This window comes from Dromaius novaehollandiae, chromosome 12 (genome assembly GCF_036370855.1).
Source record: "Dromaius novaehollandiae isolate bDroNov1 chromosome 12, bDroNov1.hap1, whole genome shotgun sequence".
NCBI classification, from domain to species: Eukaryota; Metazoa; Chordata; class Aves; order Casuariiformes; family Dromaiidae; genus Dromaius; species Dromaius novaehollandiae.
The window spans coordinates 2,590,659-2,606,177 of record NC_088109.1 but is presented as its reverse complement, the minus strand read 5'-3'; the positions used below and the strand labels follow the sequence as shown (position 1 = coordinate 2,606,177).

General features: G+C 45.8%; 1 protein-coding gene and 1 long non-coding RNA gene across 16 annotated transcripts in view; one reads left to right on the top strand and one right to left on the bottom strand.

Moving 5' to 3' along the window:
• The window catches only part of HEMK1 (HemK methyltransferase family member 1), a 114,674-nt gene that overhangs the window by 2,280 nt on the left and 96,875 nt on the right, over nucleotides 1–15,519 (top strand). For 9 of the 15 annotated variants that reach the window (XM_064518634.1, XM_064518643.1, XM_064518631.1 and 6 more), the window contains exons 3-5: nucleotides 657–1,108; nucleotides 1,582–1,673; nucleotides 2,078–2,171. In XM_064518634.1, coding sequence (XP_064374704.1) covers nucleotides 848–1,108; nucleotides 1,582–1,673; nucleotides 2,078–2,171 — 447 coding nt within the window. In that variant the 5' untranslated portion in view covers nucleotides 657–847. Of the gene's footprint in view, nucleotides 1–50; nucleotides 222–269; nucleotides 290–656; nucleotides 1,109–1,581; nucleotides 1,674–2,077; nucleotides 2,172–15,519 lie in introns of those variants that run through there. The other 6 variants (XM_064518635.1, XM_064518640.1, XM_064518636.1 and 3 more) reach the window with 4 other exon arrangements.
• LOC112993764 (uncharacterized) lies at nucleotides 9,223–12,399 on the bottom strand. Its single transcript, XR_003261777.2, has 2 exons — nucleotides 12,131–12,399; nucleotides 9,223–9,461 (listed from the first exon to the last, which is right to left on the bottom strand). It is a non-coding gene; the product is annotated as an uncharacterized LOC112993764 (long non-coding RNA).

The window sequence follows — 15,519 nt, the reverse complement described above, 5'->3', positions numbered from 1 at the left end:
GTCTGGCTGTGCCTGTTCTCTCCTATAAGAGACTGACTTCCCCCTTGCAGGGTTTGCCTGCACTGGCCTTTGTCTCTTTCAGGTGTTTTTCTCTCTCGGTTATACCTCATCATGAGCTGTTCTGCTTTCCCTGCTCTTAGCACCTCAGCACTGCCCCTGCTGCATGGGTAGTGGCTGTGGAAGGCCCTTGCTTCTGAGAACAGGAGTCAAGAAGCTCTTCTGTGAGTGCACCCACTAGCCTAGGGCTTAAGGCTTTTGAAAGGAGGGAGGAAGAAAAGGAAGAACTTAGGTGAGACTGAAGGTCTTCCTGCAGGGAGCCAGGGTGACCTACCAGTGGGGTGGAGAGCTAAGGACTGGAGCTGAGGGTTGGTGTGTTTGGGGTGTGCTGGGTTCAAGGTCAGTCAGGAGAGAGGTGCCTGTAGGCACGCTTGCTTCTTCCTTGCCAAGGGCACAGCCCGGCCTCTGCAGTTCTGGCCTGCAGAGAAATGGATTCCAGTGGAAGAGCTGTTCAGCTCTTGCTCAAACCTTCGTTTAGGGTAATTCTCTTAGAAAGTGAGTAATTGGTTTTGTTCCTGTGGGCTGTGAGTTGGACAAGCAGTCTGTGTTCTGTCAGGGCACGTATGACCTCATGCTGTGTTCTTTCCTCCCCTCTTTAGGCCAGCAGAGCTGCACATGTGCCAGTGGTGCTTTCACGCTGCCCTGAGGAGATTCCACCAACTGTGGTCAGCTGGTCTTTCACTGCAGCGGCCTGTGGCAGCACCAGGTGTCCAGTGAGAGGCTCATGCCTGATTAGATCAGCTGACAGCAAGGAGGAACACACGTGGAAGCCAGAGTGCCCTTTGCAGCAATGAGATACCTCACCCGCCCACTGCTCGTGAGGTTCTTGGGTCTCTCGTCTCGATGTGTGTCAGTAGGGTTGAGTCAAACTAAAACTCTTATGCTCAGCCCCAAGCAGTTGTCTCTGAGGCAGAGCTTCAGCACAAGAGCTGGGCTGGTGACTGCTGTTGATGTGGTCAAATACTGGCAAAAGGTGTTTGAGACAAATGGGATCCCTGAAGCACAGGAATCCAGTGAATACATTGTGTCCTTTGTCCTGGGAGCAAAAACAGTTAAGTAATAGGAAAGGGGTAAGGTCTGTGTGTGCCTCTTGCTTTGTAACTTTAGTTGAATCCCTTACCCCTCTTTTCCCCCCACTTACAGCAGGTAGAAGGACTTTTCCCTATGTCAGATGAGAGCTTGTGAAGCGTAGTTTGTTAATGCTCCTAAAGCACCTGCGCTCTCTCAAATGCTTTCTTTGCAGAGAATGAAATGTGACCCGTGACATGTACACCTATACTGTGCTCTGACTTTTTTGATCAATCTTGCATTTTACTTTTTCTTCTGAGCCCTGAAAAATAGTAGTTTTATAGGTTTGTTTTTAAATATGCAGATAGATTCTGCTAGCCATCTGGGATTTCTGAGAGTCCAAGTGGTATGTGTTTATCAGCCTACTGGGTCTCCCTGGAGGATGCCCTCAGGGGAGTGGGGAGAGGACACTGGAGTTGCACAGCTGGGCAGCTTTTAAAGTGTCTTCATCTTCAGTTGCAGAGCTTGAACTCCAAAATCCTTTGCGCTCCACTTACAGCAGTGCAGCAGGAGCGGATCCGGCAGCTGAGCACCAAGCGACTACAAAGGTAGGAGCATTCCCATGCAGTCCTTCCATTGCTGGGTTTTCCTTCAGTTTTAATGCAACAAGGGGAATGGAAGCAGAGAGAAGGCAGAAGACCATTTGCAGCTGACATGTCAGGGTAACAGCTAGTGCTTGCATCAGTCTCACATGATGAGTCAGGTGAAGGGCATTTGCTGTTATTTGCAGGTGGCAAATCACCTGTTTGTCCCATGTGGGAACAAAGGGGGTTTAAGGGATGTTTCGAAGGAGCAGGAAGCTGACAATAGCAACTCTGAGTGAGGTACATGTCTATATGCCTACCCTCAGGAGGGTTATATAGTTAATAATGAGGTAAGTATGGTATTGAGAGCTTTTCTGTGTTAAGCAGTGTAGTCCTAAAGTGCTCTTGCTTGCTTTTGCCTGTCACAGGATGCCAGTGCAGTATGTTCTTGGCGAGTGGGACTTTCAGGACCTGACTCTGAAGATGAGACCCCCGGTATTTATTCCTCGGCCTGAGACAGAGGTATGAATGTGGGGAGGTAGGGGCGGCTTGAATCTGTGTAGTTCGTTGCTTTGAATGGGTCCTGTACATCATGAGGTTGCAGTGGTGAGGAGATGTGATCACTCTGCACTTCTTTTAGAGTGGGAGGATCTTAAGCTTGTGGTCTGGAACTGATGCTGGTGGACTTTGCTTCCTGGCTCAGAGCAAGAGATATATTGCAAGCTGTAGCATATCGCTTGATTACACAGAGGGCCCTCTCCATCGATGGAAGGACTTGGCATGCTTTCCTTTGCTATACTGATGACTCTTCTAGAAGTTCAAAAACATTGCTGCTGCATCCCAGTGATTTAGTACTTTGGATATATGGGTAAAAATTTGGAAGTGGCCCCAAATTTGTTAACAAAATCAGGCAGTATTAGTATGAAGCTACTACTGGAAAATGATAATGGACTCCAGAGAGCTTGCTTGTCCATGTAATTAAGACAGCACAGGTTTGTAGGAAATGGCACCTGCCACCTATCTAACTCCACAGTGGTTTCTGCAAAGGCACTGGAAACTGGACAATTGCTTCCTTTCCTAGGCTCCACACAGATAAGTTCTGACCTGGGCTGGAATTAATATGTCAATTTTAAGACTATAAAGGACAACCATACCAGATCAGGTAAAAACTCCATTTTGCCCAGTGTCCTGGCCACTAGAGAAAAATGTAAGAGCTGCATAGTGATGCTTCCCCTGATAGTAGCCTTGCTTTCAGCTCAAGAGCAGCCTAGCAAGGAAGTCTTTATGTTTACTAGCCCTCAAGAGGGTTTTTTTGTTTTTTGGGTTTTTTTTTCCTTCTGAGAATTCGTTTGCTTTTGGAGACCCTGTTAACTTTTGGAAATAGAGTAGTCTCCATAGCCCACTTAGTAGTCCCACAGGCCTTTTTTCTTTTTACCTCCCCAGACTTTTGAGAAGGCAAGGCTAAGGGGATTTGCTGGCTTAAAGCTGTCTCCATCCAACAGTAATTTCTTCTATTGTTTAACTATGGCTTGGTGACTATTGTGTAATGTATTGGTGGGCCTCTCCCCAGGTCTTTATAAGCCAGGGCCCATGCTGTAAGAAGAAAAAAGAGGGATCATTCAGAAGGAATGTCCCTTACTGACAATGTCAGAAGAGATGCCAAAGGTTAAGCAAACCTTAGAGGCACAAGGGCCACCTTTCCTTTTTCTGGGGAAGGGGTAGTACTGGGAAGCTTTGAGGAAAGCAGCAGCTCACTAAAGAGAAGATGCAGTCTGCAGAGTCCTTCATCTGACACCTTTGGTTACATAAAAGTCAAGTAAAACCTGCTGCGCTTCTGTTACACACTTTAGGGAAGAGGGTGCTATTGAAATCCATGCCAATTTAATGGAAATCAGAACAAGCAGTGTTTGAAAACTCTGCCATCTTAGCCTGTAGAAGAATATTCAGAACCAGAGTCTTGATTTGGTGTGGGGCGTTAGCAACGTCTCACTGACAGGCTCCTGGGCCCTGAATCATAATGATAACACTTGTGTCCAGAGAAGGTTTGAGCTCTCTGTTGTCTGGGTTTGATCACTCTGTGATGATAAAGTTTGGAGATACTGCTCTAAGTAATAGCTGTGCGAGTTGGATCCCACTGATGGTTAGCTTAGTTGTCATCAGCAGTGGTCTTGCTCTCATTGATTCCAGAGAGTATTTCCGACCTCTAAGTCCCCATTAATTTGTGGATGCAACATGAGCATTAAAACCAGGGGAAACTTGTGTGTTCTGCAAGTCAAAATATCTGCTGACAAGGCTTCCTCTGCTGCTGTGCTCTAACTCTCTCCATGCAGTGCCAGGCTTCAAACAAAGGCCTATTGTGTTCAGTGCAAGCCAGGATTGCCAACACCAGAGAATATTGATAATTGTACCCATATGCATGATTTTGGTAAAAACATCTCTGCTGGCACAAACTGAAATGCAGTGCTCTGTAACATGCTGTGTTTGAAACCATTTAACATAGCCTGGGGCAAAAATCTAGCATAAGCAGCTTAATCCATCCTTGCTTATGTGGAAAAACTTTATCTGATATGTCATGATACTGATGCATTCATTAACTTACTATGAAGATGCATTTATATCCAATTTATTATGAAAGGTCAGAAACTTATGATGATAGGTCAGGAATGGAGCCTGACTGGCGGCTGACTTTACAAACAGGGCTATTGTGCCTCAGCAAACAGTCTCAATAGACAAGAAACTGGAAACAGGGTCAGAGTGGTACTAACCTGCAGTGGGAGGCTTGCAAATGTTGTGGTGTTACTTAGCTTTTTCAGAGGGAGGAGTGGCTGGATGCTTAGTTAGGAGAAAATCACCTAAATAGCAAGAGAGAAGAAGGGATGGGAAAAGCAAACCAGGCCAAAGAAGAGAAGCACATAAAGAATAAATCTGATGTGAGGAGTTTGGGGAGGAGGGGAACATGAGGCCAGGCCACAGAGCTCTCAGAATGGCTGCAGATTCTGGGTCTGGTGGCTTCTCTTCTGCTGAAGTTTCCAGCCAGCTCCTTCTGCCAGCTCCTACTGAGACCATGTAGCACATCAGGAAAGGATCACCTAGTCTTAAGACCTGCAAAGTAGAGAGGCTTTTTTGCATAGTTTAAAGTCCAGCAGGCTTTTGAGCAAACAGCTAAATGTGTTTGGCTTCCTGCAGCAGTGCAGTACCTTTGCTTTGGCTGCTTTTGCTGGTTCTTATTCCGGTGTTAGAGCAGCTTTTCACAGAAACACAATCACAGAAGTTGGAAGGTTGGGAGGAGATCTCCCTGGAGATTGTCTAGTCCAACCTCCCAGCTCAAAGCAGGGTCAGCTAGAGCAGGTTGCTCAGGCCTTGTCCAGTCAGGTGCTGAATGTTTCTAAGGGTAAAGACTGGAGACTCCGCAATCTCTCTGGGCAACCTGTTTCAGTATTTGACCACCCTCACTGGAGAGGAAAAATATATATATCTTATGCTGAAGTGGAACACTTCAAGCCCTCTTTGCAGGGACATAAAGGTAACCAAAACCAGCCAATCTTCAGCCAAGGTAGGAACTTGTCTCTCCTGAGAGGATGACGCAAAGTAAAGGAGGTGTGAGTTCAGAGATGACAGCTGACTTGCACTAACTGCCTGTGTGTTCCCAGTGTTCTGTCAGGGTTAGGGAAACTAACTGTGCCCCAAGTCCATGGACAGGCTGATTCCCTGCCCTGTTCCCCATGTTGATGAGCACTGTGAGTGTTTGTACAGAGCCCTATTTCCAACAGAGTTGCACCAATTATATTCCTTCTTCTAGGTTACATCGAGGAAATCTTACATGTAGCTAAGGCCTCAGCCACCTTGGCACATACCTTTTCAGCAATACAAATGTGGTTAGATTTCTTTTTTAGGCTGACCACAAATATGTGCCACCTAACCCTTTCCCAAGGCCGCTCCTCCACTGACAGAATTCCTTGAGCTTCCAAAGCTTTTGCTGCATTTCCAGTGAATGTTTTTCAGATCAGTGGATTCCTTATTGGGGAGATGTAGTATTTCCTGGTGCCGAGCAATTTTGATCTCATTTATCAGTCTTGACTGGAAGGCACAAGCAATGAGACCAGCATTTGTCAGAGCCAGAGGTGAGAGATGCAGAAACCTGTGCTGTTGTTTGAGAGAGGGCAGGAGTGTCTAAGGCATCATTACATCCGAAAATAGATGTGGATCCATCTGTTGAAGCCTGAGTATGATCATGGTAAGGGAAGGAGTAGCACGAGAATTGAACCTCATTGTTTTTTCTAGACTTTTTGTCATCTCATCGTGAAGGAGGAGTGGTGAGCTCTCTGCTCTGCTCCAGAGTCCATGGATATCTTCTGTTCTTTCTTCAACAGTATTAGGTAGTGCCTGCAGTTGGCTCTTGTAAAGCTTGCATTGATCCTGTTCCTCTTTAGGAAAAAAACATTCACGTCACAGTAAACCTGGGACCTGTCCCAAGCCCTTGACACCACACATGAGAGATAGTATTCTTGTGATCTGATGTTGGGGAGGTTATTTGGACAGGAAGGGCAAGGGGGCAAGATCCAGCTGTTTAGCAGCACCTGGCAGGACACTGCTTTAAGCATATGCTGCTTCCAGGAACCATGTACTGTGCATAACCTGTTAAACAAAACTGAGTTGGCATCCAGATCCTTTCCTTCTGCTAGGCTGGTCATTGTGGGCTGTGAGCTGTGTAGTGTGTTTAGGCTGGGGTTTGCTCATGTTCTTTATTTCATCAGAGTAATTTTTCTAGACTTCGCTTGGGCTTTAAAACTGTAGTGGAAATACCTCCTCTAGAAAAATGTGTAAGTTGTATCCATTGCTCTATCTTCAGAGTTTGTCTGTCTCAAGCATTTTTAAGGCTAATAGTGCTGAAAATTTTCACCAAATAATGCCTGTAAATAATCCCTGGTCTTTAGAAAGCAGTTCTTTATCAACATTGGTATCCCAAGTTCAAGTTGCTTATCTCTGACTGCACACACAAGCTGTGTGGCATGTCTTGTTCCTGCCTGAATGAATGTAACTCCCTAAATTGACTTTTTAGTGCAGATCTGCAAGAAACTGCAATATTTGTTTCCTAGTGATATTTATGAAACTTCTGCAAATGTTTCTGCCTGTAAATTCAAAGACTAAAAAGGAAAGAGACACCTTTATCATACACATTTTATACTATGATTAGAACAGAAGGACTCTGACTCTAGCTATGAGATCCCAAGCGTGTTGGTAATGGTGTGAAGGCAAGCACAACATGGCATAAACTACCAGCATTGTTTCAGTCCTGCAAACAGAGACACATCCAAAGGGAGAAACTCAACTGTCTGCTTTAATTTTGTCTGGTGTGAAACTTTCCTCCCCTTTTCTAGTATTTAGTTCTTTCTGGTAGCTGAGCCTGCTCCCATTTGCTCCTTCAAGGATTCCCCCCCCCCCCCCCCAGCACATGTGACTTTGTTCTTCTGTTCCTTGGGTGTTGGGGGTGGCAGGGGGGAGGGCAGGGAGCCAGAATTGGAAAGTTAGCAGGTCTTGCTAAGCTCTAAGAGCAGAAGAACAAAGCTGTGCTCAGTTGTGACTTTCCGCATGCAGGGCTGATCTGTGAGCACAGATGTACTGCTGTGCAGGAGAATTTAGTTACATAACCCCCAGTCTCATTTTCCTGTGATTACCTGGTCCTCAGTGAGCAGAGCTTTGGGACTCCCTGTTACAAGCACTGAGTGGATTTGCAAGGGTTTGTGGAAGCCAGTGCCCTGTCCCTTTTCCTCGCGTAGCCAGCACTGCACCGAGTCCCCAAGGGAAGGTGCCTGGGCAGAGGCTGCAGGGGATCCCCGGGTTAACTTCCATGCCTGCAGCTGCCAGAGCCAGACTTCCATGATGGGGAGATGTTTCAGTCAAAGTCCAGGGGTTTTCTGCCTTGTGAATTATCTTAGTCACGTACATGTTACTGTAATATTGAGGAATCCCTGTCTCACCACTGTTGAGTCACTGTACTAACATGGAAGAAACAGTCCTCTTCCCAAAGCGAGGCTTCCTGAAATTCAGGCTGGGTTACCATCATAGCAGTATTGTGGATCAGACAAAAATAGGACAAAGAAAAGGAGAACTCATGTCAGACCTGGATAGATAATTCCTTTTTTATCCAAGTAACTACAGTTTTATTTAAACTTCACTAAAGAAAGGTTTAGTTTGGTCTAGGATTTCTCCTAAGGAAGTAGTAGTCTGGGGTACACAGCTAAGCTGTCTTCTACCCCTAGAGGGCACTCCAGGCTTAGGTTCACGGAGTTCCTGTCTGTTCTAGAAACTATTTTTTCCACCGTTAATTATTACAGGATTTCTGGTGTGTTCTGATCCCCTCCCCTCTCAGATGCTGTATTTTAAAGCAACTGAAGGTGTATTTGTTCAGTGGAAACAAAAATGATCTCCCTTTTTCCCCTGGACCTATGTGTGGGTAGAGTCAGGTCCTTGGACCTGTAGGATTCCTTGCTGCTGGAGGAAAAACTCTGGGCGGTGAGCTCCAGTTTGCTCGAAGGGCTTGTCATAGTCCCACCATCTCCTCTGACCCTTGGGCCACCAAGTCCCACCATCTCCTCTGACCCTTGGGCCACCAAGGAGTCCCCTGGTGACACCCCCTTGACCTGCTGTGATCTCAGCACAAACTCAGATGCTGCATGAATGTTTCTATCTCAGCTTTGCTGTGGTGAGCAAGTCAGGAGAAAACATGCTGTAGGTTAAAGAGGTGTGTTTAGCTTGAGAGGTGGGTTAGGGAAAGAAATTGCAAGTCCATTCTGTAGTGAAGGGCTTTTTTAGTATTAATCATGCAAATGTGGCTTCAGTCTCCTGCGAGAGGCATTGTGAGGGTTGTATAAAAACATGAAAAAAAGACTTACTGGGTCAGACTATATTGGTCTGTCTAATCCAATATAATGTGTCTGATCAGGGCTCGTAGCAGAGAGTGGGGGCAAATTTTCAATAAAAAAAGATAGGTATAGAAGGATCTTCCCCTGTTTTGACAGTCAGCAGTTAAGGGCTGTTCTTAGCTAAAGCTGGCTTTGGGGCTGTCTTGCTTCATAATCACTAATGGATCTGTCCTCCATTAATTTGTTTAATCCTCTTTTGAATCTGTACATGTGTCTAGCCTCCATGACATCATCTGGCAGTGAATCTTTCTAATTTTGTGTTGTAAGAGGGAAAAATATTTTCCTTGCTTCAGAAGTGCTGCCTGCTCATTTTATTTAGTCTTGTGCCTGTTTATAAAACTTTTTCCACCTATAATTTTTAAGGTTTTGTTTCCCAAGGTAGATTGTTTTTATCAAGCTAATATGAGTGATACCCTGAAGCCACTGCTGTTTACTTGCATCTTTGAGTCAGCAGAATGACAGTCATCGTGCTGGGGTGTTCTGTGAAAGCCGTTTGAACAAAGGTTTGCTCAAAGAAACCTTTCTTGAAGTTTAACCTGACTTCTGGCTTAGCATAATCATTAATCTTTCATGAAGGTCAAGCACACAAAGAAGGGAGGACTTTTACTTCCTGACATGTGTATTCAAATGTACAGATTGCAAGGCTGGGGTGGTTCTCCAGTTTTTTTATGCTGAAGCAGTACACAGTTTTTTTTGCTTTAATCAGTACTAAATGGAAGCTTTTGATTCAGGATCTACTTTCATTTCCCTAATTTTATTGCCACAGGTGGTTATTCTTCAGCAAGTTCAGAAGGCCACAGGTGTCTAGTGAGTACAGCCATGGGTCAGGAGTCAGGAGATTGTTTCTTCAAAGGCAAGCTGCTTCTCTCTGTGTCTCTGGCTTCCCAGTCTGGGAAAAGAAAAGGATGATGTTGCCCCATCTTGTACATGGCTTAAAGTTCTTTCCTAAAACATATATAGAAGGTATCAAACAGGAAGGTAATAGAGCATTATTTAATGGATCAAAAATTGACTCCGTCTGTCAAAATGTAGCTGTAAAAAAACATACTTAAGTTGGAGCATTTCTGTTGCAACTTCACAGAGATCAGATTTTGCCCTCTGATAGGTAGTCTTTTAACAGTATGTTGGAAGAAAACAATGTTTTCTGGAAAACTCTGTTGTGGCACAGATGCTAGGGGATGGGAATTAATGAAGAGAGGCTGTCGCTGCTATAGAGCAATCCGAATTGCCCTTTAAGCTGGGCAGAAGTGATTAATGGGATCATATATCTGCAAGCAAATAATGCAGCCTGTGACTAGTGGCTGAGGGGCTTCCTCTGGCAGAGGGACTTGGGAAAAGATTTGGGGCTCTTATGGGGCTGACCATCAGCTCTCATTTTGGTGGGCAGCCCAGAAGGCTGAGGGGATCACAAGTACGAATAATAGGGTTAAATCATCTCTGTATGCTGCAGTAGTGGGATAGCTGCTGAAATACTATGCCCACTTCTGTTACTGACAAGCCAAGAAGGAGAAGGAAAAATAGGTCTGGAAAAGAACCAGTAGGTGACTAATCAGCCAGAATAATCTGCCTTATTGTGAAAGACTGTCTAGCTCATCAAAGAAAAGCTTGAGGGTTAACTACCTGGCACAGGGAGCAAAAATTTGGTAACAGAAGTTTCTTCAGTTTCATAGACAAGTGTATAATAAGCAACTTAAATGCAGGCTAGAAATAGGTGTATGTTTTGAACAGTGTGTATAATTAACTACTGAAACAACATGGCAGGGGTCTTGGTGGCTCTGTTGCTAGATACTTTAAAATCAGGACAGATCCACTCTTGTTCAAAAAGAAATGAAGGAAGAAACAGGGTCATTCCTGGCTAAATGGCCAAGATGGACTATAATAGCAGTTTCTCCTGACTTTCTATAAAAGGAAAAAAAGGGCTGTGCTAGTGCAGAAGGTTGCTTCTAAGCTGGTGATTGCCCGAAAGACTCAAAAATGTAAATTTAAAGCTAAAATCTGTGCTGAAGACAGGGAAAGCAACAGCTGTTCTTTTAAGTCATGCACAAACTTGTTTCCCAGGTTAACTTAATCGACTTCCCTAATGTATTCTCACAGATCTCTGCTCTCCATCTTGTTGTTGCTTTTATTTTGTAGCCCTAAAAGAACTCCGTGAAGTCTTCAGCTTTTTAATCTCTCTTTTCTGATTAAAACAGGGCCTCTTTGGATCTCAGCTGAGCAGTTGGGTCATCAGCAGTTAAAGTCAGAGCAATATTCAGGACTAGATCTGGAAAAAAACAATTATGGAATGGTTGCAACAGGATGGATGGGACTTGCGAGGATTCCCACATGAGTGGGGGGAAAATGCATGTTTCCCCTTTGCCTTTTTCAGACATCCAAGTAAACAGAGTTTAGGAGCTAGGGATGAGCAAGCTGGGCATCTGCCATGGATGCTCTGCCTGCTGGTAGTCAATAACAGTAGCTGCAGAGAAAGAAAATACCTTGCATCTGGAGAGATGTGGCTAGATAGAGGCTTATGCTGGAGATCTAAGGGTACAGCCATTCTGCAATGCCTTTGATCCACTCCTCTTGCCCCTGTTGGGCTGGACCAAGTTTAGACACGACAGCTGTGGTGATGTCTCTAGGGCCTACCACAAATGGGTTGCAAAGTTTGCTGCCTTTTGGTGGAGTCATTTCTGCGTGCTGTCACAGCACCTCTCTCCCTTGGCCTGTGCCCTGACCCATCAGGAACTCCTCCTGTCACGCGACAGAGAAACCAACCTCCTTCCTCAGTATTAGGCCTGCATTTAGCTGTTTGTCTGTCGCAGCTTCTGCCTGAAGCCACCTTTGCCTTCAGGATCAGTGGCTGCTTCCAGAGTTACTGTGGCGTTTTGTGTTCCAGGAACGTGTCTGTCTCAGCAGCGTCCTGCAGAGCCCGGAGAGGGGGCTAGTGGCCTTTGTGAGATGGCTTTCGAGGGCTATGTTTCTCTTTCCTACTGCAGTGGTGGGCCAAAGAGCCCAGGACACAGAGATATGCTGTAGCTGCCTGCCTGCCTGCCCACCCTCTGAGCCCTGGGCCGGCTTGGCAGCCTGCTCTTGGACGGAGTGTGTGTGGTGGTGGTCTGCCGTGGCTGTTGCCATGGCCTCACGTTTCCAGCTTGGCTTCCTGGTATTTTGTCATGTACTGATTGGCAGCCAAGTGGGCAAACAGGAGGGGAGGAGTGATTTGGTTAATATCAGATCAGGCGCTACGGACAGCCCTGGATTCTGAGAACAGAAGTTTCTGGAAAGCACACAGATAAGTAAAACATTCCCAGGAAGTGTGCAAGAGTGGAGAGAAGGTTACCCAGGTTTTCATGCATCTTTTGCCTTCCTTTTACTCTCTGATAACCTAAGAAGTTAAAGCCTCTTGCCAGCTTGGCTCATGTCCCAGGAACTGCGTCTTCCCTGCTTTTCCCTGAACACGCCGGCTGGGAAAAAAAGGGTCTTTTTAGGGAATGCAGAGTCAATTTGTGAGCTCTGTCCTTGCCTTCCCCCCACCTCCCCTTATCTTCCTTTTGTTAGTCTTGTACTTTTGCTTACAGAGATACCAGGTGGGTCATTCCCTGGTGCTGGACCATGGCACGTGACTCTCCCCTCTGGACTTCTGCGCGGCGCTGTGGCTGTGCCACCATTCTGCAGTGAGAATCTCTGCTGTGCTTCCTCCTGACGGCCGGGGTGCTGAGAGCTGCCTGACCGCGCGCTGTCTGCCGGCTGGGGCTGTGCAGCTGCGGAGCTTGCGGTTTGGGTGCTGGCAGGCCCTGTCCTCACGCTTGCTTTGTGCAGCTGCAGTTCCAAGAAATACAGTGAACTAAAGACCTGGCTGCAGGGAGGGGGAGCTAATACCAAGAACCTGTCAGAACATGAGCGTGTATTGGGGGCGGGGGGGGGAGTACTGGGAGTTGTGGGTGGACGGGTGAGGCAGAGGCTCATGGGAAGCTGGAGGTGTTCGCGAAGTTTCACATTTATTTCACTCAACAGCGAAGATGAGAAAACAAATAAATGACAGTGTGAACTTAGGGCAAATCTGGCAGTGAGGCAAGGTTTCCTGGAAGTGCAAGGTGAGAGCAGGCCATGGGTGGCTTGGCTAAGAGACAAAAGCTTGGGGACCTCTGAATGCTGGAAATCAGGTAGCATGGGAAGCAAATATTTGCGTCCCCTGCATAGAATCCCAGGAACAGGTCTCTTCCAGTCTCTGGGAGCTCGTCTTCTGCCAGTCAGGACTGGATCTCCCTTCTCCCTCCCATGGACACCCTGCTTTTTCCTCTGTGGTATGTTTTTTAGATCTCTTCTGGCAAAAGTATACAGGGCCTGAATATTGCCACTTTCTCCTCACTCCATTTTGTGCTAAGCAACAGCGCTTAGGTCCCTGGAGAGCAAACAGTTGATGTCTTTACCTCCTACAGGTCAGTGCAGTGTAAGGGCCCTTCCAGATATTTTGCTTTGCACTTAGCTTACCACCTCCATAAATGCCCAGCTTAATGAGGTTCCTGGTGTTCTTGACATCCTCCTGGGTATTTGTTCACACAAAATCCTGTAAAATGGGGGAGAAGGAGGCGTTCATTGACTTCACTGTGCAAGAGGAGGTTGGGGCATATGCAGAAAATGGGACTCGGTCACACCAGTGACCTGGCAGAGCTGTGAGCTGGCCCTGTTCCTGAGTCCAGCCTGCTGCCTTGGCTGTGGTGCTGACTACTCTCAACAGATGACAAAAAGGCACTAGAGCACACTGGCTTTTACTGATGGGCCCTGGGAAGGCCCACGGTAATCTCACAAGCTGGAGAGGGAGGACAGCTATGGAACAGCTTTAGCCATACGTAAGTTTTGCTCCAGGGGACAACAGTGGCTGCTGAGCTCATCCTTCCACGTGACAGAGTGAGGCATCAGTTTCTGCTGATCTGTCCACCTCAGGTCTGCTTCTGGCCATGCCCTTCATGAAGCAGCCCTGGTTATCTGTTCCTGATCCTGGTATGGATTTGGTGGAGCTGATCTTCCCTCATGGAGGGAAAAGAAAATTCTGCTTTTCATGCTGGTATGAAACCTCCTCCCAGATGTACCTTAGGCCTCCCTGTTCTCCCAGACATGTGGCTGTCTCCAGGCCTTCCTTCTGTGCGACAAGGGCTGGCCTTCCTATTTCCTCTGCTCCTCTCTAGGACTGCTTTTTCTTCTCTTCTCCCTCCTTTCTAGCTCTTCCTCTCTGCTTTTTGAAAACCTTTGTACTCCCATGTATTGAATGAAATGTGCAATCTGCCACCAAAAGCAGATGTTAATGGCTGAGTCGTGTGTGTGTCCTGTTGGTTCCCCTCCTTGCCTTCCACCTTCATGTCATTGCTAGCACAAGGAGAAAGGAGATTTTAGTTTCTCTCTGCATCTGTCTGTCATTCAGTCCCTCCACTCTCTCCATAGCTGGCTTTTGTTGGGAGAAGCTGCTGCTGGCATGGAGTAGGAGAGAAAAGATCTTCAAAATGTTCTTTTTTCCCCTACTCTCACACACGTGTGTGTTTGCATATCACATGTACCCACATACGTGTGCACCCAGCTCCAAAATAAAAGTGGTTCTCCCGGTACCTGTAGCCCTGGTTAGCAGGACTCCTAGTACGTGGGCTGTGTTGTTACTAACAATGACATATACTGTAAGCAATAATATGAATTGCAATAACCCCACAGTGGAGCATTTATCCTATCTAGTGAACAGCATGATAAGTATGGAATCAGGTCACATCACTGAGATACTTTTAATTTATCATTTTTACTTAATATAGCCATAGGAGTTTTTCATTTTTACAGTTTTTATATACCACAGTAAAAACAAAGAAGCACTTCAGTAACAGCCAAGCACTGTTTGTTTAGATGGTGTGGGAATCTGATACTGATCTTTCTGACTTCTGCTTTTCTGCAGGAGGTCAGTTGCCCTCACACTGCCTACGCTTACTCTCGATCTGCCTGCTCCTAACTAGAGTTCGGGGGACTGATTTCCAGGATATAAAGTGGTGTCAGTCAGAAAGGTGCAGATGAGGATTCTGGAGTGCTGGGTTCATTGCTTTGCTCTGCTATAGTCTGTGAGTTTGGAATGGTCACTGTTTTATAGTTGTTCATCTGAAAAATTGGGAGTTGTGAGGATAAGTGTATTAAAGATACTGAAGTGCATATTGCAGGTCCAGGCACCTAAGCAAGCCAACCCATTATCCTGTTTTAGAGGCTATAAAACCACGTTGATTGTCAAGCCTTTGTTTTAATCAAAATAACATTTTCTTCAGTGGAGGAAACTTCTCTCGTGTTGAATCCTGTAAATGGTGTGAGTGAACGTAAGCCTTTTTGAAAGGCCTGCTATTTGCAGTTTAGAGTGCCAGGTTGTGGAGAATTTGCCTAATACTATTCCAAAGGTTATGAATTTGATGACTAAATTGAGGCTTGAGGTGGCTTTAAGCAAAAATGGCATTATATTAACAGCTGTTTCCTCTCTTCCTCAGTCTATTCAGTCTGAGAATATGTAGGGCATCCTACACAATAATGACCACAGGCTTTGGACATCTATTATTGTCCCAGTTTCTCTGTGTCTAGGACTGACATCTCTTTTTAGCACCTTCTGCCTCTCTGTTGCTCTTCCCTAGCTGTGGCTCTAGACAGACTTTCTACAGAGGTAGGGAATGCCGGTCATACTGGGTACAGAATATTCTGTAAATATACTCCATAATGTATGGCCAGAAATAATTCCTCTCCCAGATGAGATTTGAAAGTGGTTCTAGTAAGTGCTGTAATTTATCAATTTCCAGTGCCGACATCTTCAGAGAATTGGAGAAGTACAGATTTTGTCTGGATCACTTCACAAAAGATGGAAGAAATGCGAAACCATTTGAAGATTACTGTTTCAAAGCAATTTTAGATAGCTTAATCATTCATGATTTCTGGAAAGGAAAGCTAGTGGCAATAGA